This window comes from Haliotis rufescens, unplaced genomic scaffold (assembly GCF_023055435.1).
Source record: "Haliotis rufescens isolate VD_foot unplaced genomic scaffold, xgHalRufe1.0.p SCAF_20, whole genome shotgun sequence".
NCBI classification, from domain to species: Eukaryota; Metazoa; Mollusca; class Gastropoda; order Lepetellida; family Haliotidae; genus Haliotis; species Haliotis rufescens.
In genome coordinates, this window is record NW_025963891.1 from 13,909,321 (window position 1) to 13,934,678 (window position 25,358).

At 41.5% G+C, this 25,358-nt stretch overlaps 2 protein-coding genes across 2 annotated transcripts; both read right to left on the minus strand.

The window, feature by feature from the left end:
* On the minus strand, positions 1-5,865 carry LOC125382718 (extracellular matrix protein A-like). The gene is made up of 2 exons (XM_048401023.1): positions 4,290-5,865; positions 1-746 (listed from the first exon to the last, which is right to left on the minus strand). The coding sequence occupies exons 1-2, from the start codon at positions 5,863-5,865 to the stop codon at positions 1-3; spliced, it is 2,322 nt and encodes a 773-aa protein (XP_048256980.1).
* A 2,896-nt stretch (positions 5,866-8,761) lies between these two features.
* Positions 8,762-25,149, minus strand: LOC124131876 (myosin heavy chain, striated muscle-like). The gene is made up of 32 exons (XM_046495385.2): positions 24,891-25,149; positions 22,598-22,741; positions 22,110-22,266; positions 21,676-21,703; positions 21,402-21,507; positions 21,059-21,151; positions 20,659-20,722; positions 20,083-20,181; positions 19,641-19,744; positions 19,111-19,512; positions 18,831-19,001; positions 18,417-18,720; positions 18,131-18,204; positions 17,688-17,775; positions 17,429-17,546; positions 17,055-17,312; positions 16,449-16,914; positions 15,963-16,318; positions 15,671-15,761; positions 15,413-15,556; positions 15,025-15,191; positions 13,806-13,884; positions 13,225-13,470; positions 12,685-12,881; positions 12,172-12,304; positions 11,711-11,927; positions 11,302-11,542; positions 10,958-11,150; positions 10,593-10,853; positions 10,038-10,277; positions 9,493-9,693; positions 8,762-9,204 (listed from the first exon to the last, which is right to left on the minus strand). Exons 1-32 carry the CDS (start codon positions 25,089-25,091, stop codon positions 9,061-9,063), a joined length of 5,787 nt encoding a protein of 1,928 aa, XP_046351341.1. The 5' UTR covers positions 25,092-25,149; the 3' UTR covers positions 8,762-9,060.
* Between the last annotated feature and the right edge of the window lie 209 nt (positions 25,150-25,358).

The window sequence follows — 25,358 nt, forward strand, 5'->3', positions numbered from 1 at the left end:
TCACTTACTGCACACAGGTACGTGTATAGCACTGCACACGACATATCTGGTGCTGAGGGCGGCGTTAATCGACAAACAAACAGACAAGCAAGCAACACATATGTCGCACTGCACACTGTTGAACATGACGTCATACACACTGGTACATATGTCGTACTGCACACTGTTGAACATGACGTCATACACACTGGTACATATGTCGTACTGCACACTGTTGAACATGACGTCATACACACTGGTACATATGTCGTACTGCACACTGTTGAACATGACATTATACACACTGGTACATATGTTGTTCTGCACACTGTTGAACATGACGTCATACACACTGGTACATATGTCGTACTGCACACTGTTGAACATGACGTCATACACACTGGTACATATGTCGTACTGCACACTGTTGAACATGACGTCATACACACTGGTACATATGTCGTTCTGCACACTGTTGAACATGACGTCATACACACTGGTACATATGTCGTACTGCACACTGTTGAACATGACGTCATACACACTGGTACATATGTTGTTCTGCACACTGTTGAACATGACGTCATACACACTGGTACATATGTCGTACTGCACACTGTTGAACATGACGTCATACACACTGGTACATATGTCGTACTGCACACTGTTGAACATGACGTCATACACACTGGTATATATGTCGTACTGCACACTGTTGAACATGACGTCATACACACTGGTACATATGTTGTTATCTACACTGGTACCTGTGTCGTCACGCACACTAATACATGTGTTGTTATGCACACTGATACATGTGTCGTCATACATACTGATACATGTGTCGTCATGCACACTGATACAGGTGTTGTTATCCACACTGATACACGTGTTGTTAAGCACACTGGTACATGTTTCGTCATGTACACTGATACATGTGCTATTAAGCACACTGATACACGTGTTGTTAAGCACACTGGTACATGTGTTGCTTTGCACACTGGAACATGTGTCGTCATGCACACTGGTACATGTGTCGTCATGCACACTGGTACATATGTTGTTATGGACACTGATACATATGTTTTTGAAGCACAATGGTACATGTGTTGTTATACACACTGATCAATGTGTTGTTAAGCACATTGGTACATGTGTCGACATGCACACTGATACATGTGTTGTTAAGCACATTGGTCCATGTGTCGTCATGCACACTGATACATGTGTTGTTAAGCACACTGGTACATGTGTCGTCATGCACACTGATAAATGTGTTGTTAAGCACACTGGTACCTGTGTCGTCAGGCACACTAATATATGTGTTGTTAAGCACACTGGTACCTGTGTCGTCAGGCACACTAATACATATGTTGTTATGCACACTGGTACATGTGTTGTTATGCACACTGATGCATGTGTTGTTAAGCACAATGGTACAAGTGTCGCCATGCACACTGGTACATGTGTCGTTATACACACTGATGCATGTGTTGTTAAACACACTGGTACATGTCCCGGCATGCACACTTATACATGTGTTGTTAAGCACACTGATAAATGTGTTGTTAAGCACACTGGTACATATGTTGTTATGCACACTATTACATGTACATGTGTTGTTATGCACACTGATGCATGTGTTGTTAAGCACACTGGTACATGTGTCGCCATGCACACTGATATATGTGTCGTTATACACACTTATGCATGTGCTGTTAAGCACACTGGTACATGTGTCGACATGCACACTGATACATGTGTTGTTAAGCACACTGGTACATGTGTCGTCATGCACACTGATACATGTGTTGTTATGCGCACTGATACATGTGTGGTTATGCACATAGGTTCATGTGTTGTTATGCACACTGGTACATATGTTGTAATGCACACTGGTACATGTGTCGTCATGCACACTGACACATGTGTCGTCATGCACAGCGATGCATGTGTGGTTATGCACATAGGTTCATGTGTTGTTATGCACACTGGTACATATGTTGTAATGCACACTGGTACATGTGTCGTCATGCACACTGGTACATATGTTGTAATGCACATTGGTACATTTGTCGTTATGCACATTGATGCATATGTCGTCAAGCACACTGATACATGTGTTGTTATGCACATTGGTATATATGTCGTTATGCACATTGATGCATATATCGTCACGCACACTGATACATGTGTCGACATGCACACTGGTACATGTGTCGTCTTGCACACTGGGACATGTGTCGTCATGAGAACTGGTACATATGTTGTTATGCACATTGATGCATATGTCGTCACGCACACTGATACATGTGTCGTCATGCACAGTGGGACATGTGTCGTCATGCGCACTGGTACATGTGTCGTCATGCACACTCGGACATGTGTCGACATGCACACTGTTACATGTGTCGTCATGCACACTACGACATGTGGCACCATGCGCACTGGTACATATGTCGTTATGCACATTGATGCATATGTCGTCACGCACACTGATACATGTGTCGTCATGCACAGTGGGACATGTGTCGTCATGCGCACTGGTACATATGTTGTTATGCACATTGGTACATGTGTCATCATGCACAGTGGCACATGTGTTGTTATGGACATTGGTACATGTGTTGTTATGGACACTGATACATGTGTTGTTATGGACGCTGATACATGTGTTGTTATGGACACTGATACATGTGCTGTTATGCACACAGATACATGTGTTGTTATGCACACTAATACATGTGTTGTTATGCACACTGATGCATGTGTTGTTATGCACATTGATGCATATGTCGTCACGCAAACTGATATGTGTGTCGTCATGCACAGTGGGACATGTGTCGTCATGCGCACTGGTACATATGTTGTTATGCGCATTGGTACATGTGTCATCATGCACACTGGCACATGTGTTGTTATGGACATTGGTACATGTGTTGTTATTGACACTGATACATGTGTTGTTATGGACACTAATACATGTGTTGTTATGGACACTGATACATGTGCTGTTATGCACACTAATACATGTGTTGTTATGGACACTGATACATGTGTTGTTATTGACACTGATACATGTGTTGTTATGCACACTGATACATGTGTTGTTATGCACACTAATACATGTGTTGTTATGCACACTGATACATGTGTTGTTATGCACACTGATACATGTGTTGTTATGCTCACTAATACATGTGTTGCTATGCACACTGATACGTGTGTCGTCATGCGCACTGGTACATATGTTGTTATGCACATTGGTACATGTGTCGTCATGCACACTGATACATGTGTCGTCATGCACACTGGTACATATGTTGTTATGGACACTGATACATATGGTTTTTTAAGCACAATGGTACATGTGTTGTTATACACACTGATAAATGTGTTATTAAGAACACTTGTACTTATGTTGTTATGCACACTGGTACATGTGTTGTTATGCACACTGATGCAAGTGTTGTTAAGCACAATGGTACAAGTGTCGCCATGCACACTGGTACATGTGTCGTTATATACACTGATGCATGTGTTGTTAAGCACACTGGTACATGTGTTGTTATGCACACTGGTACATGTATATGTGTTGTTATGCACACTGATGCATGTATTGTTAAGCACACTGGTACATGTGTCGTCATGCACACTGATACATGTGTCGTCATGCATACTGATACATGTGTCGTCATGTACACTGATACAGGTGTTCTTATCCACACTGATACACGTGTTGTTAAACACACTGGTACATGTTTCGTCATGTACATTGATACATGTGCTATTAAGCACACTGATACACGTGTTGTTAAACACACTGGTACATGTGTTGCTATGCACACTGGTACATATGTCGTCATGCACACTGGTACATGTGATATTATGCACACTGGAACATGTGTCGTCATGCACACTGATACATGTGTCGTCATGCACACTGGAACATACATCGTTACTGACACTGATACAGGTGTCGTCATGCACACTGATACATGTGTTGATATGCACACTGGTACATGTGTCGTCATGCAGACTGGTACATGTGTCGTCACGCACACTGATACATGTGTTGTCATGCACACTGATACATGTGTCGTCACGCACACTGATACATGTGTCGTCACGCACACTTGCACATGTGTTGTTATGCATACTGGTACATTTGTCGTCACGCACACTGATACATGTGTCGTCATGTACATTGGTACATGTGTTGTTATGCACACTGACACATGTGTTGCTATGCACACTGGTACATGTGTCGTTGTGGACACTAGCACATGTGTTGTTATGCACATTGCTACATGTGTCGTCATGCACATTGGTACATGTGTCGTTGTGGACAATGATACATGTTACGTCAGGCGGACTGGTACATGTGTCGTTGTGGACACTGATACATGTGTCGTTGTGGACACTGGTACATGTGTCGTCATGCACACTGGTACATATGTCGTCACGCACACTGATACATGTGTCGTCACGCACACCCGAACATGTGTCGTCATGGAGACTGGTACATATGTCGTTGTGGACACTGGCACATGTGTTGTTATGCACAATGGTACATGTGTCGTCATGCACACTGGTACATGTGTCGTCATGCACATTGGTACATGTGTCGTTGTAGACACTTGTACATGTGTCGTCATTCACATTGGTACATATGTCGTTGTGGACACTGATACATGTGTCGTTGTTGACACTGGTACATGTGTCGTTGTGGACACTGACATATGTGTCGTTGTGGACACTGGTACATGTGTCGTTGTGGACACTGGTACATGTGTCGTTGTGGACACTGTTACATGTGTTGTTATGCACACTGGTACATGTGTCGTCATGCACACTGGTACATGTGTCGTCATGCACATTGGTACATGTGTCGTTGTAGACACTTGTACATGTGTCGTCATTCATATTGGTACATATGTCGTTGTGGACACTGATACATGTGTCGTTGTGGACACTGGTAAATGTGCCGTTGTGGACACTGACACATGTGTCGTTGTGGACACTGGTACATGTGTTGTTGTGGACACTGACACATGTGTTCTTGTGGACACTGACACATGTGTCGTTGTGGACACTGGTAAATGTGCCGTTGTGGACACTGACACATGTGTCGTTGTGGACACTGGTACATGTGTCGTTGTGGACACTGTTAGATGTGTCGTTCTTGACATTGGTACATGTGTTGTTATGCAGAGTGGTACATGTGTCGCCATGCACATTGATATATGTGTCGTGGTGGACACTGGTACATGTGTCGTTGTGCACACTGATACATGTGTCGTTGTGGACACTGGTACATGTGTTGTTCTTGACATTGGTACATGTGTTGTTATGCAGAGTGGTACATGTGTCGCCATGCACATTGATATATGTGTCGTTGTGGACACTGGTACATTTGTCGTTGTTGACACTGGCACATGTGTCGTTGTGGACATTGACACATGTGTCGTTGTTGACACTGGTACATGTGTCGTCATGCACACTGGTACATGTGTCGTCATGCACATTGGTACATGTGTTGTCGTTCACACTAGTACATATATCGCCATGCACATTGATACATGTGTCGTTCTTGAGATTGGTATATGTGTTGTTATGCAGACTGGTACATGTGTCGTCATGCACACTTGTACATGTGTCGTCATGCACAGTGGTACATGTGTCGTCATGCACACTGGTACATGTGTCGCCATGCACATTGATATATGTGTCGTTGTGGACACTGGTAAATGTGTCGTTGTGGACACTGGTACATGTGTCGTTCTTGACATTTGTACATGTGTTGTTATGCAGAGTGGTACATGTGTCGTCATGCACACTGGTACATGTGTTGTTATGCACAATGACACTTGTGTCGACATGCATACAGGTACATTTGTCGTTGTGGACACTGGTGCATGGGTCGTTGTGGATACTGGTACATGTGTCGTCATGCACATTGGTACATGTGTTGTTAAGCACATTGCTACATGTGTCGTCATGCACACTGATACATGTGTCTTCATGCACACTGAGCCATGTGTCGTCATGCACACTGGGTCATGTGTCGTCAGGTACACTGGTGCATGTGTCGTTTTGGACACTGATACATGTGTCGTCATGGAGACTGGTACATGTGTCGTCATGCACACTGGTACATGCGTCGTCATGCACACTGGTACATGTGTTGTTATGCACATTGGTACATGTGTCGTCATGCACACTGAAACATGTGTCGTCATGCACATTGGTACATGTGTCGTCATGCACACTGAAACATGTGTCGTCATGAACGCTGGGACATGTGTCGTCATGCACACTGGTACATATGTCGTCATGCACACTGGCACATGTGTTGTCATGCACACTTTTACTTATGTCGTCACTTACACTGATACATGTGTCGTCACGCACACTGGCACATGTGTTGTTATGCACACTTTTACATATGTCGTCATGTACATTGGTACATTTGTTGTCATGCACATTGGTACATTTGTCGTTGTAGACACTGGTACATGTGTCGTCATGCACATTGGTACATGTGTCGTTGTGGACACTGATACATGTGTCGTTGTTGACACTGGTACATGTGTCGTCATTCACATTGGTACATGTGTCGTTGTGGACACTGACACTTGTGTCGTTGTGGACAATGGTACATGTGTCGTTGTGGACACTGATACATGTGTCGTTGTTGACACTGGTACATGTGTCGTCATGCAGACTGGTACATGTGTCGTTCTTGACATTGGTACATGTGTTGTTATGCAGACTGGTACATGTGTCGTCATGCACACTTGTACATGTGTTGTTATGCACACTGGCACATGTGTCGCCATGCACATTGATATATGTGTCGTTGTGGACACTGGTACATTTGTCGTTGTGGACACTGGAACATGTGTCGTTGTGGACACTGATACATGTGTCGTTGTGGACACTGGTACATGTGTCGTCATGCACACTGGTACATGTGTCGCCATGCACATCGATATATGTGTCGTTGTGGACACTGGTACATTTGTCGTTGTGGACACTGGTTCATGTGTCGTCCTGCACACTGGTACAGGCGTCGCCATGCACATTGATATATGTGTCGTTGTGGACACTGGTACATTTGTCGTTGTGGACACTGATACATATGTCGTTGTGGACACTGGTACATGTGTCGTTGTGGACACTGGTACATGTGTCGTTGTTGACACTGGTACATGTGTCGTTGTGGACACTGGTACATGTGTCGTCATGCACACTGATACATCTGTCGTCATGCACATTGGTACATGTGTCCTCATGCACACTGGCACATGTGTTGTTATGCACATTGGTACATGTGTCGTCATGCACACTGGTACATGTGTCGCCATGCACATTGATATATGTGTCGTTGTGGACACTGGTACATTTGTCGTTGTGGACACTAGTTCATGTGTCGTCCTGCACACTGGTACAGGCGTCGCCATGCACATTGATATATGTGTCGTTGTGGACACTGGTACATTTGTCGTTGTGGACACTGATACATATGTCGTTGTGGTCACTGGTACATGTGTCGTTGTGGACACTGGTACATGTGTCGTTGTTGACACTGGTACATGTGTCGTTGTGGACACTGGTACATGTGTCGTCATGCACACTGATACATCTGTCGTCATGCACATTGGTACATGTGTCCTCAAGCACACTGGCACATGTGTTGTTATGCAATTAACGTAAGGAAATGGATCTAACATAACCAATCTTAAGTCTCCAACGGGTCAGATTGGTGGCGAATGTTTGCTGATATGCCTTTAAAAGTCTCCGATCTATACTATTGATTACGTGCCAAGATTTTATGTGGATGTGGATAACTTGAGGCCAAGTCGTCTGCAGCTTTTTTTTGGGTGCTGAGTTACCTCTTATGATCCACTAATCACGGGTTGAAATCCATGATTAGCTCTGTTAACGAGCCCAATGTGGTCAGCACCAAACATGTCTTCCTGGGTGTAAGGTGTAAAAACTGCTACCAGCGACATTTTGTTTTGTTTTTTCTCTATAAATTAACTACTGTTTACTCACTCACTATGGGATAACGAACCTTTCTTCATGTTCTCCTTGACGAGCGAACACACTACTTGGTCTACTCGCCGCCTCTGACTATTTGGTATTTTTATATGTGATGACATTGATTAAATTTACTTAAATCTGCTGGTACCGTAAACATTATGAACACGTGAGTGTTCATGATTAAACCACGCCTTAGCAAAACTCCAGTGGTATCGATGAATCAGGGTGGATGATACCCAGAATTGATTTCACATATTGATCGCATGATCGATCCTAAGACTAAGCTCGACTTGCGAAGTCTTACAACATTAAGCTAGCCCACCGCTCACAAACATCTTGCTTGAATAAACCAATTAGCAGTACAATGTTACAAAACCATCCTCATTTATTTAATTTCTGCTGAAAAAGTTGAACAAGTTTAACGTTTCACTTCTTTTGCGAACGTACCACAAAGCAATAAACAATATACTAACGTTAACAGTTCGAATGCATTTATCCTCAGCAGTTTTGGAAACACATTTCGCCAGCTAAACGTCCGTTTGTAAAAAAATATGATTTTTGAAGTTGGATACTTAACTATCCCCAAAGGTTACAGTCGGGATGAATCTTCGGTGCTGCCGTCACATAAATATGTGCAAAGGTGACTTCTTAATATGCGCTCATCTAACAACTGCTTTATGACCTTAACTATGTTATGAGTTTTTAATTAAGCTTAAAATGACAGAGAAAAAAATCATTGCATACATTTTATTTCAAGTACAGAACTATGCTTCAAGATTTCAGGCATCCAGACACAACACAGAATAGCATGTCATTGAATCTGAACATTAAAGTCTTGATCGAGCTGACTAAACAGTGTGTTCTCCGAGTCATAACAGATTAACCGTTTCATCGAAGTCCATACTGTTCTTGTATTTCCGATATACAGTAAATTGAGATACACATAGTTGCAGGCTCCTTGTTAGGAAGTCCCCACCAAAAGTAACCCATAACAGTTAATGCCGAGGTAAGGATGACAAGCCCGGTGTGGTCTTAACGAGCCATGGAGACTGAACTGCGGTTCTTTACTCTGAGTTTGGATAGAGCGTTCTCAGCAGATTCAGCTCTTTCCTCGGCGTCCTCGAACTCGGTGACGACCTTACGGTACTTGGCCAGGTTCATGGCAGCAAGCTCCTCCTGTAAATAAAGGCAAAATGATTAGAACTATGTGTATGGACTTCATCACTTCAAATCACAAAGGGAAACCTATAACTGACATATATTGTATATATGAGAAAATAACAGTATGATATGTCCTCTAATGGTAAGGTATTTTGTGTGAGTATGGTCTAAACCACTCTAAAATAGTCAAGCCAAATTGCAACAGGGGACCAAGAACACGTTGTTCTTGTAGTTCTTCAAGTATTCTTTACAAGGAAAAGAGAAGCAAGTTTTCAGGTTTTTAAAATTTAGTAAGGCACTTACAGCCTCGTCAATCTGGGTTCTGTATGTTCTGACTTTGGCGTTGAGAGCGTCGATGGTGCTCTGGAGTCTCTCTTGACCCTTCTGCTCCTCCTCGGCCTGGAGGGACACCTCCTTCAGACGACGCTCAACAGTACGTGATGTCTTCTGAGTTTCAGAATGACGGCGCTGCTCGGAATCCAATTCTCCTTCGAGTTCACGGACCTGAAATAATCAGCACAGGACGCGTTAGAGAAAGATATCTTATGAATATGGAAAGGGTCTTGTCGCTTTTATTTACAAGGTTATTACTGTGTCAAACATAGTGGAACTACGAACATGGCAACAAATAGTTTAGGGGACTTTTAGTGTCTGACACATGTAGTTCTGGACAAGCGGTTTCATTTGTTCAGAGAGCACAATTAGATAGCAAATTGTTTCAAGACTTGTTTTGAAGTGTTTTATGTCTAATGGTATTTGACGTTTGTTGCGTCAAATTTTCATATTTCACGCGATGATATGTTTTGTACATTTCTGTTGCAGTAATGTATCTTAATTCGTATACTTACTCTCTGTTCAAGTTTAGCAACGGCCCTCTTGCCTCCCTTGAGTCCAGCTGCCTCTGCCTCTTCCGCTCTGATCTGAAGTTCCTTGACTTGGGACTCAAATCCTCTCTTCACTTTGTCCATCTGCTTGCTGTGTTCCTGCTCGGCACGCAGTTCGTCAGTCATGCGCTGTACATCAGCCTGAGCGCGTCTCACATTCTCCTCTGATGACCTCACTTGGCCACTCATCTCCTCAAGGTCGGCCTGTTCAAAAAAGCGTTGGTGTTATTGTTGTGTGAATTACAAGTTATTCGCATCAGCTGTGACAATATGAAGAGTCGGAAACCTGTTTCTATAATGTTTGTTATTTAGTACAATAACAACTTTATCCCGTGCTACCGTTGGAAGACCTTCATACAGACAGGAAAGGGTGTAAGGGGTATTATGATACTTAATATTTAATCAAACCGTAAAGACAAGGGCAAAAAAACTCGAGTAGCAAACTCATACAGACGAAATCTTTGAAATATGGCGCCCTTAATTTTTACAGAATTATTTTACGTTGTTTCTCCAGCGTACCTGCATGGCAGAAATGTCACTGTCCAGCTTCCTCTTCTGGCCCTGGAGTGATGAACTCGTAGCAGTGAGCTCATTAACTCTGTCAAGAGCCTCTGTGAGCTCAGCTTCTGCATTCTTGCGGCCTCTATCAGCGTTTTCAAGACTGGCTTGAAGCTCCTCAGACTCAACTTTGAAGTTGTTGCAGCGACGTTCCATTGCAAGAAGAGAATCACGGGCTTCTTCGCGGCCTCTACGCTCCTCCTCAACCTTCTGTTCCATTTCCTGTAAAATATACAAATGGTGTGGGTTTTTTAAACTCAGCCTTAATGGCAAAACATGAATCGTCCTGCATGTGACATATTTTATTGCACAGGTGATTAACTTACGGTGATGAGACTCTGCCATTTCTTGGCGTTCTTCTCAGCATCCGCGCGGTTGCGGTTTGCATTATCAACGGCAACCTCAAGCTCGTTGATGTCTGCTTCCAGCTTCTTCCTGATCCTCATGGCCTCAGCCTTGCCCTTTGCCTCAGCATCAATGCTGGCCTGGAGCGACTCAAGGGCCTTCTGGTGGTTGCGGCTGCAAACAATTATAACTCCACTTAGTTTCACAGATTTACTTATCGCTCGTCCAACTATTATGATGAAATGTGCATAAGACTTTCAAAATAGAATAAGTTACCATTATTTCGCTGCCACTCACGGTTAAAAAAACCTTTGTTATTACTCACCGAGTGTTCTCAAAGTCATCCTCCTTCTCAGCCAAACGCCTATCGACGTCAGCGCGGACCTGAGCCAGCTCAATGTTGACACGTCCGACCTTAGCCTCCTCCTGTTCCAGAGTGGACATGGCCTCTTCAAGAGCGTTCTGGAGTTCATCCTTCTCCATCTGAATACGTTTACGGGCCTTGTCGCTGTCATGCAGGCTACGGCCACCGTCAGAAATCTGATCCGAGAGTTCACGCATCTCTTCTGCAAACAAAAGACGATTATATTAAATCACTGTTGTACATTCTCAAGTCTCACTTCACATATATCATCTGGAAGAGGAACCAATATGTCGTTCCGATTTGTCAGTCTGTTTTGAGTTATTTGATTTTACAGAGTACGCTGCACGTTACTATCCACAGATATATTTACCAGAGAGGTTCTTGTTCTCTCTCCTGAGAGATTCAACGCTAGATTCAGCATCATCCACCTGAGCTCGGTAACGGAAGACATCAGCTGAATAGCCACGAGCCTCTTTCTGGGAAAGCTCCAAATCGGCAGTGAGACCTGTAACCTTGGCCTCCCATTCAGTAATAGTCCTGTCGAAGTTACGCTGTTTCTTTTCCATATTGTTGGCAGCAGAGTTAGCCTATCAACACCGGGATTGAATAGTACAACGTCTCATTGATACACATGTATGTATCACTGTTAGCTTCTACTGATTAATATGTTTTGGGTTAATATTGCAATATCGTTGGTGTTGAAATACAACTGAGTAATCTGGTTTTGATGCAGAGAATACTTATTTTTCCTAAAAGTGAGAAAGATGTTTACTGCCCACGAGGCAAACCTTTACGATTCGTTGAATTAGTCCTATACAGATTCTCCCCTACCCTCTCACAGTCCACCATGACATCCTCGAGCTCTCCCTGCAGTCTGTTCTTGGCCTTCTCAAGAGCGTTCACCTTGCCCTGGGCAGCTTCCATGTTCTGCTCTGCTTCATTGAGCCTAGACTGGAGACGACGTCTAAAAATCAAATGAAAAGCAACTTTACAAAAAGGCACCAGTGATCGCTTCTTGAGGTCTGGGTCCATCTTCACAAAGCGTTGATAGCGTTACAATATGTATTAAGCTACCCTAGGATCATCTTGAAGAATTTATGCTACATGGGGAAAACGAAATGTCCAGCCTGTATCTACAGTAAGAGTTACAGTAACACATATGAACATCCTCCGGCATTAGCCTAGTGAGGCAGTGTGTGTTTTGGGCCGTTTATTTTGGTCAGTTTTGCTAAGAGTCCTTTACAAGCACATGGATGTTAACATGCCAGGTATCAAAATCGGTGCGGATCTGGGAACTATTAAACCATCAATACAAAAGATAAGATGTTTCCATTAGATACTAACTTAGCCTCCTCAAGTTCATCAGCTCTGGCTGTGCCTTCCGTCTCAAATTTGGACTTCCATTGCTGAGCCTCAGCAACGGCCTTAGAGGCTTGACGTTGGGCAGTTGCAGATCTCTCCTGTTCCTCGTCAAACTGTTCCCGCATGGCATCAAGGTCTGCGTTAAGGTTACGCACCTCAGACTGCAGCTTCTGGCGGGCCTAGATAACAAAGTTATTCTCTCAAATACCTGGACACGTCGCTTTTGTTCTCGAAGTTGATAAACGCATCCTTTCATACATAATCTCTGTAAAGGTAATTATTGCTATCAACGTGAAGGCCAAAACGGCCCCGATTTCCAATATGGTAACCTCGAAGAAACAGTTATCTATAACTCCGATCTTATCAAATAAATTCCGCAAATTATCAAATACTTGTGTGTTTTTTACATTATTCTATATGATTTTCGACTAACCTACTATTTTAGTACCAGGGCAGAGGTATGACCAGTGTAATTTCATATGTACGATTCAAGATGTACTAGTGAATGGAATCAATACTCACCCTGGATTCATCTTCAATAGTTCTCTTAGCATCTTCCAACTGGTTGTTGAGTCCAGCCTTATCCTTGGTCAGCTGGCTGACATTATGCTCCGCTTCTTCCAGCTGGCGGGTCACATCGGAGTTCTCAGAGCTGAGACGACTCTTTTGAGACTGAAGGTCGCTGATTTCGCGAGCGCCTTCGTCGATCTTGGCATTGAGCTCGGCCAACTGGCTCTCCATCTGCTTGGTCTGCTTTGCTGATGGACCCTTAGATCACAATGCATAACTGCCATCACTTTTATGAAAGACAACGTTAATACATGGCGTTTAGCTCATCTCTAATCTGTATGTTTTACATTAGCCTATTTTTTTTGTCAACAGTGTTAACCATCTTTTTCAACAGTGTTAAGCATCTGCCATGACAGAAATATGATTATAGAAACCGATTATATATTCTTGTTCTTAGATTCTGGTTCTGAGTTTTGATTTTGACACAGTGTCAAAATGACTAAACGTATACAACTGTAATAAAGAGTATCCATAATGTGATATTACTGAGCTACAGTTTCAGACAGAGTGCAGTGTATGGCAGATGTACTTACAGCGTTCTTCTTGACGTACTCAACCTGGGCTTGAAGATCTTCGATTTCACCCCTCATCTGTTGTTTTTCCTTTTCAATTCTAGAATGAAGAGATAATTTTATATTTGTTAATGTACAGATAATGTTATAGCACGTAGTGTCAGCTTGATGTGGGTGGAAAGATGATGTGACATGTAATGTTTGTTGTTTAACGCCGCACTCAGGAATATTCCAGCTACAGTAAACTACGGTTATAACGAACTCAAATAGACCACTAATTTTTGTTCGTTATAACCGTAGTTCGTTATAAGCATATATGCAACATCTATACAGCAAATGTTAGGAACCAAAAATTAAGTTCGCAATATCCGTCAGTTCGTTAGAAACGCATTTTACTGTATATGACTGTAAGTAATCTAATCTGGACCAGACAATCCTGTGATTGACATCATGACCATCGATCCATCAAATCCATCGAACCATACGATGCACGCATCAACCTAGTCAGCGAGCTTGACCACCCGATCCCGCTAGTCGCCTCCTACGACAAACATAGTCGCCTTTTACGGCAAGCATGGGTTGCTGAAGACCTATTCTACCGCGGATCTGCACGGATCTGTGGGTGAAAAGACGGAAGTGGGATTTAAAGTCCCACCAAGCTGTACAAATCGTAAGAGGCGACTAAATGGATCGAGTGGCCTGGGTAGGCCGATTAGTTACAGATCGCCGTCATATAGCTGGAATATTGCCGAGTGCTGCGTTGAACAACAAACAAAACAAAATAAACATGTGTATTGTGTGTGCCGTCCCACACTTAAAAGTATTCACTTAGTAGTGCACTGAATACAATCTTTATTGACAACATATGAATATCAACAGACACTTGAATTATTCTTGTTCAACATTGCCCCCTCGCCCCTCCCCCAAAATCTAGACATCTGCCATCAAAACCATTATTCATCAATGTGTCTGTAAATCCAAATAAGTTGTTTTGTAGAAAAAAGTCAAACTACCTGTTAAATATGCATTAAAAAGTCCAAATGCCTGTTACATTTGTTTTATTTCATTACCTAAATAAATGAGCGTCTGTTGTGTCATGAGTGTGTTATTCACGTTTGTGTGAAATTTCCAAACGTTGGATCGTCGCATTTGTAAACCAATAATTAAAAGGTGTGAAACTGTTCTCGCATGGCATCAAGGTCTGCGTTACAGTGTCTTATAATAAGACAGTGACCCTTACTTGTTTTTGACCTTCTGAAGCTGGTCAACTTGATCGCTGAGTTCATTGACGGCCTCCTGTTGCTTCTTTCGGAGTGAAGAGACCTGAGATTCTCCTTGGAGTGTGGCTTCTTCAAGCTCTCGTCTGAGTTTCTGAACCTCTTGTTCTCTCTTTCTATTCATGTCAACCTATAATGACATCAAATGCCTTTTCGTGAATTGAGTGTTCGTATCACGGGAAACATATACTATTTCAGAACAAGAATGTTGTATAATGCAACAAATGTAAATACCAACTTTCTTTTTGTAACATTTGACAAACATAAAATGCAGAATGTTATGCATTCACGAATCACTTAGTTCTTATCATATCTATCTGTCAATTTATCTGGGCCATACTCTTGACCAACCTGAGCAGCTGTGGCACCACCGGCCTCCTCTAATCTGTCTTGCAGCTCATCCAGCTCACGAGCCAGCTCGCTTCTTTGCTTCTCAACCTTGCTTCTAGATTGCCTCTCAGCTTCAAGTTCTTCTTCCAGTTCCTCAATGCGAGCCTTTGTAACACATAAGTGATGTGTTATTAGTTCATTCATGCTGAGTCTTTTTCAAACTCTTCAGTAATTATATTGTAAGGTTACCCTTATAGAAGAGTGTAATGAGGTTGTTACCTGGAGCTCTTTGATTTTCCTCTGGAGCTGGGCAACACGGTTTTGTTCATCCTCCAGCTGTGTGCCGAGACCACCAGCATCCTTTTCTCTCCTAAAAGTAAATAGTTGTAAAATATATTAAAACTGTAAACACAAGAATGTTCTATTGGTTAAAATTGTGTTTGTAGGTTACACACAGTTGAGATTCATCAATAATTTCATGGAATCATGGTCTTAAATGGACATCTAATGACATGCTACAACCATTCACTTTATCTAACTGTGTTTTTACATAATATATATATGACTTTACTTCTTAAGAGCATCCTCAAGTTCTCGCTTAGCACGCTCGAGTTCTTCGACTGTTTCCTGTGTCATCTTAAGATCCTGTTCCATCTTCCTCTTTGCCTTCTCAACATCACCTCTCATCTTCTTCTCACGCTGAAGACTGTCCTCCATTTCATCGAGGGAGCCTTCCAGTTTTTGTTTAAGTTTGTTTAGATGGTTGACCTTGTCTTCTTCTGCTTGGAGTGCAGCGGATGTCCTTTGAAGATCGTCATCACCGTCCTTTCCTCTCTTTTGAAGCTTGGCAATTGTTTCATCTAACTTTGCCATCTCATCTTGGAGTGTTCGGTTCTGGTTTTCCTTGGTCTTTATGTCTTGTTCAGACTGAAAGCAATATTTAACATATTTCAGATAATTCAACGACAGTGTGGCTTGAATTTTGCAGTTTAGCTGGCAGAGTTGAGGTAGGACTTTACAAGCTAATTTATTTAAGGGTTACACAAAATCGTTATACCTTAGCGAGAACACCTTCCAAATCCTCCAAATCCTTCTTCAGTTCTTTGTTTTCATTGTCCATCTTCTTCCTATTCTCTACAGCATCAGCATTCGCATCTTCTTCATCAAGGAGACGATCCTCCAATTCCTTCAGTTGTGATGCAAAGTCAGTTTTGTCCTTTAGCAGCTGCTCGACCCTTTCCTCTATATCATCGATGGTGTCCTGTTGGGTTTGGACTTGTAGGAACATGTTATTCTTTGCCTCCATCAAAGTAACGTTTGCCTCCTCGAGTTGCTTTGACCTCTGGCTAACTTTATCAAGCTCTTCTTTCGTCTTCGCCAGTTCTTCTTCCTTCTTCTTCATTTCATCTTCGGCGGCAGCAATGCTAAGGAGGGGCTTGACCTTGGTGTAGAATCTCCACCAGAGCCAGTTCCTCATGGCCAGCCACTTACGGATATTCTTTTGGATCATTTCCAAAGAGGTTCTACAAAGACGAATGTTAATATGTCTAAAATATTTTCTAACAATAAAAGTAAGTATTTCAAGTACAAGAGATCCCTTATACTCATCGCCATAAACACATTGTTATCGTGGAATGAAATGATGTGCATAGGATCACCATACCTCTTGTCATGTAGGCTCTTCTTGTACTTTCTCAATAAATAACCACGAATGTGAGCCTGGAACAATGACACAATGGTGGACAGACGCTCGTCACGAAGCTCCTCAAGATAACCTAGGACTCCAGCCTTGAAAAAGACTTTGCTGTTGCCCAGACGGTACTCATCTTGGCTCATTTGCAGAGCCTCAAGAATCTTTCCAGAGACAACCTTGCCTTCAACGAAGCCCTGTGGGATAGCATTTGGGGCCAGGATGGAGTATCTGTTCAAAAACAAGTCAAAGTTTATATATACTATTTGATTAGAAGAGTAACGACAGAAATGATTATCCAAATAATATATGATATATTTAACTCAGGCGAGTGTACAAATCTTCACCTCTGTTTGAATTCAGAGTACACGACTCTGCTGGGGAAGCCCTTTCTGCAGATACGGATACCCTCAAGTACACCGTTACACTGCAGCTGGTGGAGCACGAGAGCAGCATCAATCAAACCTGGAAACAGAAATTCAGGGTAACTTCAGTAGTATAATGACACAAGAAGCAGCATCAATCTTACATGAATTACATGACACACAGTTGACCTCAGAATCATAAGTGATAATTTAACCATGATGAGAAATGTGCTATACACACCTGGTGTTTTAGTTTCGTTGGGGATGATACAACGCACAAAGTGGGGGTGAGTGGTGTACAGGTTCTTCATCAGCTTGTTCAAAGATTCCTGCAAAAGAATGGTAGATAGGGGGACAATTGTCTTGTTTCATACATATTCTACCTCGAAAAGACTGTCCACTGGACAACAACAAGCGTAAGGCTTAGAGGGAAAATATCAGAAATATTGCAAATTAATACCTTAGACTTTTCAGAACAGCCAAAATGTAATGCCTGAACTTTTTCGTATATAGTTAAATGCACAAACCTTCATTTTAACTCAATTACATTACATTAATAAAACATTGTAAATATCAAACAGGTTTGATTTAATTTTCCGGAATGTAATTGGTGGATTTGTATCATGTGTTTGGTAGTTTGGACGCTTCGGTTAGACATGTTACCAAATAAGTTATTATGCTAACCCTGTGGGTGGCAGAAATAGTCTGAAAAGCGGAGCTCTTCTTCTTTTTCTTTGCGCCTCCAGCGGCAGCAGCATCTGCACAATTAAATGAGTTAGTTGGGTCAACGCAAACTCGGGAATGGTGTTGATAGTCAATAATCATAATCGGAGGAAATCTGGGATTTGAACACATGACTAGATAATCATTATGATGAGTGCATTAGACCCTGTAAAAACTTTCTCTTTATTTAAATTAGATCAATTTTTATTTCATATTTTTGAGAAATTATTCATCTGTTATTGCGAACCTCCTTCTGCTGGAGTAAAGAGAGACTGTACAAGTGGCTCTTTGGACTGCTTCAGGAGCTCCACAATGGTCTCATTGATAGGATCCTTGTTCTTCTCCAGCCAGCCTCCGATGTTGTAGGGAACAGTTCCGGCATAGTGCTTCAGGGCGAAGTCACCGTGTTGACCTCCCTTCATAGACTTGTTGGGCTTGAGGAAGTTGGGTGATTTGCCCATGTGGTTCTCAGTCAGTTTGTCCTTGAAGGTCTTGTCAGAGGCCTTAGGGAACATGCACTCCTCTTCCAGGATGGACAAGATACCAAGGGGCTAGAGAAATACAATCAAAGATTGGAATGAAGCAGGACATCTATGTTTCGAGAATATCATGGGTAAATGACCTAAACTGAAAATTGTTAGATGCGACAGTATACTCTCACCTTCTCAATTAGCTCAATGCAAGCCTGCAAGTCCATACCAAAGTCAATGAACGTCCACTGGATGCCTTCCTTCTTATATTCCTCCTGTTCCAGCACAAACATGTGGTGGTTGAAGAACTGCTGTAGGCGTTCGTTGGTGTAGTTGATGCAAAGCTGCTCGAAGCTGTTGAACTGTTTTAAAGAAAAATACGTTTAACATTAGAACTTAAATGATTTTTTTTTCAGGTATATATATTTTTCAATAAAATAGAAATATATTTGGCGTATAATGCTACCTTACCTCAAAGATCTCAAACCCAGCAATATCCAACACACCAATGAAGAACTGTCTTGGCTTCTTGGTGTCAAGTGAATGGTTGACTCTCTTGACCAGCCAGTTGAACACACGATCATACAGAGACTTGGCCAAAGCACCAACAGAATAGACAACTTGAGCTTTGGTACGTCCTTGGGTGACGTAATCCATGGCAACCTTGATCTTTGGTTTACACAAAGCCTTAACGAAGTCGCCACAGTTGACGCCCAACAAGAAGGAGACTTTCTCAGCCTCAGCGGTTCCATCAGGCTCAGCCTGCTCACCCTTCTGCTTGAACTTCATTTCACCCATGTGGAGAATAGAGCCAGTGAGTTTGTAGGCGCTGGATTTCTCCTCAGCAGTGAATCCCAGAACATCAAAGGCTTCCTACAGAATATAATTTACAAAGATCAAGTTGGAATAAATACGATAACTTCGGGACATGCATAACATTTAGTCACAATAGATCTACTGTATATTATGATTTCTTTGAAGTCACTAATAACTGTCCTCACATCTGTCATTTTCATTTCCTCAACATCGTCAATACCCTGGACAGTCAAGGCGCCCTGGTTGATGAATGTATAGAGACCCGCATCGGAGCTTGTCAGAGTCTTCTCTGAAAGACAACAATAAATAATCGGTGTATTTATTTAGAAATATGCCCATAAAGATATTTTGAACTTCACCTGGGCTTGACAAAAACGAAGTAGCAGGGGAAAAGAGGAAGATCCTAACGCAGGGCGTATATGAAACCACTTTCTTGAAAGTGACGACCACACGAAAGATGTTGACAGACTTTGTATTGTAATGGAGCGAATTTAGGATTGGTATCCACGACCATGGCTGCAGGACGCAACACTTCAAAGAGAGATGTTGTGCCTTAGACTGCTGGGCCAATTGTCCAACCTGTAGAGGATTGAACGACAAAGATTTTACATCCATAACTGTTCTTACCTATGATACCTGGTACAGCTGCTGACAACATCTGGTAGAAGATATGGTAGTTCCTCTCCACTGATTGTTGGAATGTCACTCGGGACTTCTCGAGCAGGTCTAGATGAAGATGAGGAAAGTAAAAAGCATTATTTTGTTTTTGGTCAAAATTGCATTCAGCAAAATAAGTTATTATGATTTGTACCGTACCGTGTTATGTTGTTTACATTAATGAATGATAGGCAATAACACCTATATTCTTGTATTCATATATAGACATTACAAACAGTGGTAGTTAAATACTTACATATTAATATAATGTGTTCACGAAAAAGAAATATTGAGGAAAATCTAAAAGATAACCTTTTTGATAAAATGATAATAATCAACTTAAAATACTGACTAAAGTTCGTTTACAAAGGGTTGTCTTTACTTATATTAAACCTCACGAAATGGGATAGCGGTAGTTTATTGTCAGTTGTACGATGTGTTGAAGATGACTGGTATCGAAGTTTTTGCTTTTGTGTTTACAACATTTTTTAAACAGTTGATAGTTTAAGAAGTTGAGAAAAATGCAAAATAATGTTATTTACTTACATGTCTCAATATCGGCACCGGCAATTTTGCCAGATGTAGCGAAATGGATACGCACGAATTTACCCTGTTGAAGTGAAGATTGCAGTTTTTAAGTGGGGAGTGTTGTTAAGACAATCATATGTTATCATGCACGAGTACATTCTAAATATAATTGTGTACTGATCTCTAACTGATTTCAAAGTGGCGTTAAACTAAACTTTACATTTATCTTTTGTTCATAAACGTATAGTTGTGCTTGGGCAACATTAGGTCATCATTAAATGCGCATTACGCTCACTACAACGACAACCCGAAACTTGGCTAATGGCTAATCGTTATTGAATAATTTTACTCTTATTTGTTTTGATCTGTCAGTCATAATTTAGATGAGGCGTTCATGAATGGTGTGTTGAAAACTTACGAATCTTGAGGAGTTGTTGTTACGGGATGTCTTTGCATTACCGTAGGCCTCAAGAACAGGGTTAGCCTGCACGATCTGATCTTCAAGGGAACCCTGGAAAATTTTAAACAAAGCATAAACTGTAATGTTATTCGTACTTCATACATTCAAAATGTTATACACAAAAACACATTTTATGAAAAGGACCAAAGATGACGACCCTACCAAATGCATAGGCTGTATATTTTCAGAAATTTATACTCCCTTTCAATGGCAATATGTGCCCAAACCATGAACTACTATGAATTAATTTCTTAGGTATTTAAAATCAAGAATGACATTCATATATATTAATCTGACTTGCCTTCTTTTCGTCCTTCTCTCCCTCTACTTTCGCCGCAGCGGCGACATGGGCGAAGTAGGCGATGACTTTCTTGGTGTTCTCAGTCTTTCCGGCTCCGGACTCGCCACTTAATGCAAATAGATGAATATTGTATATGAAATGTTGTCAGTGTATCATTAATGAGAATCACTCAAAACAACGTATGTGTTTTAAACTAACAGGAACTTTTAATTATCGGATCATTTGGCATCATATCTTGGATAGTCAAGAACACGACAAAATACACTATGCTCACGTGATCAACATGGACTGGTTCTCACGATCTGAAACAACGAATATGCATAGTTTTAGTGTCAAACCGTCCCAGTTTCAACAATTTTAATAATTTATGAGCATAGAGTAAATATATTTCTTGCTATATGGCAGTTGTTATGACTGTGATGATGTAATAAATACAGTGCATTAGTCCAACACCTAGACGACTACTAATACTTGAATGTATTATTAAATTGGAAACACAGAGTGCTCATGAAACATTTACAATATCAGGGCTACTGCTCGGGGAGTTTACAATGCAGTTCAGAATTACTCTTATGAGTTGACTTGAGTAATCACGTTCGTTGAACATAACCGATAGTGGTGCTAACTTTCTTTCTTACCATGACTTCACAGTTTGATCCGTACGGGAAGCCAATAAAAAACATAATACTGCCATAGGTTAGCACTCACCCTGCACCATGAACTGGTAGGCGTTGTCAGCGATGGAGAACAAGTGAGGAGGCATCTCGGTCCTCCTCTTGCCCCTGTACTTGCTAACAACGCCGGCAGTGTAGATTGGAAGACGGCGGTAGGGGTTGATGGCGATACAGAAGAGGCCAGAGTATGTCTAAAATCAAACAATCAAATTTGTTACAAGCAGTCAGTTAACACATTTCATGAAAAGGACCTAAGATGACGAAATTACCAAATGCATAGGCTTTATATTTTCAGAATATTTGCATATTGTATTTTTCATCATCCACATTCCTTACTTACATATTGCACATTACAAGGACGAACGTCAAGCATTAGGGCAGCATGTTTCTTAGTTCAATATTACAACAAATCGTTTCTTGACTCCGTTTACTTGAATGTAAGTTGTGGATTCAATTTTGTTTCTGTCTGAAAACGTACTCTTTACTTTCTGACTAACACATAGGTGCACTTGGCACACTTACATAGATCATGCCGGCGGTGTATCTGGACCTCAGATTGTACAGAACGCTGGCCTCGTTCAGGTAGGTCATGTTAGCAATGTCCTCGATCTTCTCGAACTTGGGAGGGTTCATCGACTGGATGTCATCCTTCTTGAAAGTCTTTGTCTACAAACAAGGAGTAATGTTACAAACGTGAGTGAGTGAGTGAGTGTGTTTGGTTTAACGCCGCTTTTAACAGTATTCAAGTTGCATCGCAGCGTGTCAGCTTAATGTGGGAGGAAAGCCCGAAATGATGCAGGTCTCAGACGTTCACCACTTCGGTGAAACCCACGAGCACGGGTATGATGCTGACAAACCTAGAAACATAATCGGGGGAACAGGGATTCGAACCCACAATCATAGGTTTCTGCACAGCGAATTGCGGCGCCTTAGACAACTGGATCACCCGTGCCCCCAAGTCACAAGCGATAGCCTTGGCTTATAATACGATGTGAATTTGATTTTGCCTGAGACACTGACAAATCTCAATCATGTGGACAACCATCCCATTTCCAGACATCAAAAGCTTATGTAGTCCATGGTCAGTGCTGGTCAGACAACATAACAGTCAAATGTGACGATGGGGATTACAAATCTTGGATTCACTTTTGTAATTCATGGAACATGGCGAAAGTGTATTCTTAACCAGCGTCATACTAATGTATACTTGCCATGGATTTTGCTTTACCATTTCAAATAAAGTTTGTAGTTATTATATAAATAATCGCAACAAAACCCTTTCCACGATAATAACGAATCTCTATCTGGAATAAACGTACTTTGTCATTAGCTGTTGTGATATATTCGTATCATTCTCTCAATATCTTGAACATATGACTTTACCTGTCGCCCAGACTGTTTATTTATAGCATTCCCTTCCTCGCAATACTCACAATACAAGTTTCATCATCTCAAATATCTCTGCATCTCAAATGTGGTTATGCACGATCGTATGTGGTAATGAGAATGTATATGCACGTACTGGCAAGTAATAGACCTCGCGTCATATTTATGTACATGAATTTACCGAAACGGCTAAATTAAACGACAGTTATAACAACTAATTGCATATCAACCTGCGATGACATAGTCTCAGCTCCCATGTGTTACGTATGCATAGTATATATACACAAATAATAAACACTACTGGGAATTATTGTACAAGTATATACAATGACTTCTCTTCACATCTCATACCAGGCATAATCCCTACCTCTATGCATGTAACAGGTACATATATGTGTTATGAGCAAACAAATATACACTACTGAGAATTATTGTAGAAGTCTATACAATGACTTCTCTTCACATCTCATACCAGGCATAAGCCATACCTCTATGCATGTAACAGGTACTTGTATGTGGTATATGAGCTGCACATGAACACGGTAAGAAAATGTCTCGTGAAATCGACGGCTCTGAATACAACAACATATGACTACTCTTTAAACTATCTTCATTTGTAATACTGAAATGCCTTAAGCTCTGGGTGTGATTATGTATCTTATCAATTCATTTGTATTGCTGAAAAGAGAACCGCCGTGTGTGTGTGTGTGTGTGTGTGTGTGTGTGTGTGTGTGTGTGTGTGTGTGTACGTGTGTGTCCGTCGAAATCGAAGTTGCTTTAAAATCATTTCCTTTGTACTACTGGGATACTATTATAACTGGGCGTGATGGACTCAGAGTACCTTTAATATCACTTATTTATCATACTAAATATAATCAGCCCTGGACGTTACGAAATCAAAATAGATTTTCAAAACAATTCATTTGCAATTTGTAAAACTAACAACTCAATATGTAGAGTATTCGAAGAGACCTTAAAATCACTTCATTGAAATACTGACAGACATGATGCAATGCACGTGATCTTTACTTAAACTCGAAATATTTCCCTCACATAGCTCCCTCGCAAAAAAAATCTACCGTGACACAGACGAGCTTCCGTGTTTGCTTTTCACTATATTCGATACTGACTTATCCAAAATTGTCTGATGGGGACAATTCATTTGCAATTTGTAAAACCAACAACTCAATATGTAGAGTATTCGAAGAGACCTTAAAATCACTTCATTGAAATACTGACAGACATAATGAAATGCACGTGATCTTTACTTAAACTAGAAATATTTCCCTCACATAGCTCCCTCGCAAACAAGATGTACCGTGACACAGACGAGCTTCCGTGTTTGCTTTTCACTATATTCGATACTGACTTATCCAAAATTGTCTGATGAGGACATATCACAATGTGTCAGAAAGAGCATCTCGCCTACCTCGTTAGTACCAACGATGGTGACAGTGACTTCTTCTCCCTTGGTGCTCTGTAATTCGGCGGAGCGGAAACCTTCCTCGGGATCAGGAGCCCAACAGGCTTTTTTGGCGTCAAACTTCAAATCAGCCTGTTCCTTCATTAGCTTCTTGCGGTCAACCGCAAGATATTGCATATCAGGGTCGTTGGGGTCGTAGGCAGACATGTTGACCCGACTTTGGACGGAGAGAGGTCGAAATCAAGAAGGAGACTGTCGAACAGCTCTAGAAGAAACAAAAGGATTTTATAAACGCATTAGAAGGAGTTTATCTGTGCCCCTAAAGGATGTAATGAACACATAAGAAGGATTTTATGACCGCTTCACGTATATATTCCTCAGCCGAGGATTAATACATTAACTACGGTCTCAGAAATACGGTTTCGAGTAAAAACGTGCTTATGCTTGGATCGTTCGCACACTGATGTATATTGC

Excerpts from the sequence above, each read along its gene's own strand:
- LOC125382718 (XM_048401023.1), bottom strand. The coding sequence starts at position 5,865 with ATGCATGTCGACACAAGTGTCATTGTGCATAACAACACATGTACCAGT. Across the intron at positions 747-4,289 it reads CAATGTGCATGACGACACAT|GTACCAGTGTAGATAACAAC; the intron begins GTAGCAATGTGC and ends GTGACGACACAG.
- LOC124131876 (XM_046495385.2), bottom strand. The coding sequence starts at position 25,091 with ATGTCTGCCTACGACCCCAACGACCCTGATATGCAATATCTTGCGGTT. Across the intron at positions 21,508-21,675 it reads AACCAGTCCATGTTGATCAC|TGGCGAGTCCGGAGCCGGAA; the intron begins GTGAGCATAGTG and ends ATTTGCATTAAG. Across the intron at positions 12,305-12,684 it reads GATGAACTTGAGGAGGCTAA|ACGTCGTCTCCAGTCTAGGC; the intron begins GTTAGTATCTAA and ends TTTGATTTTTAG.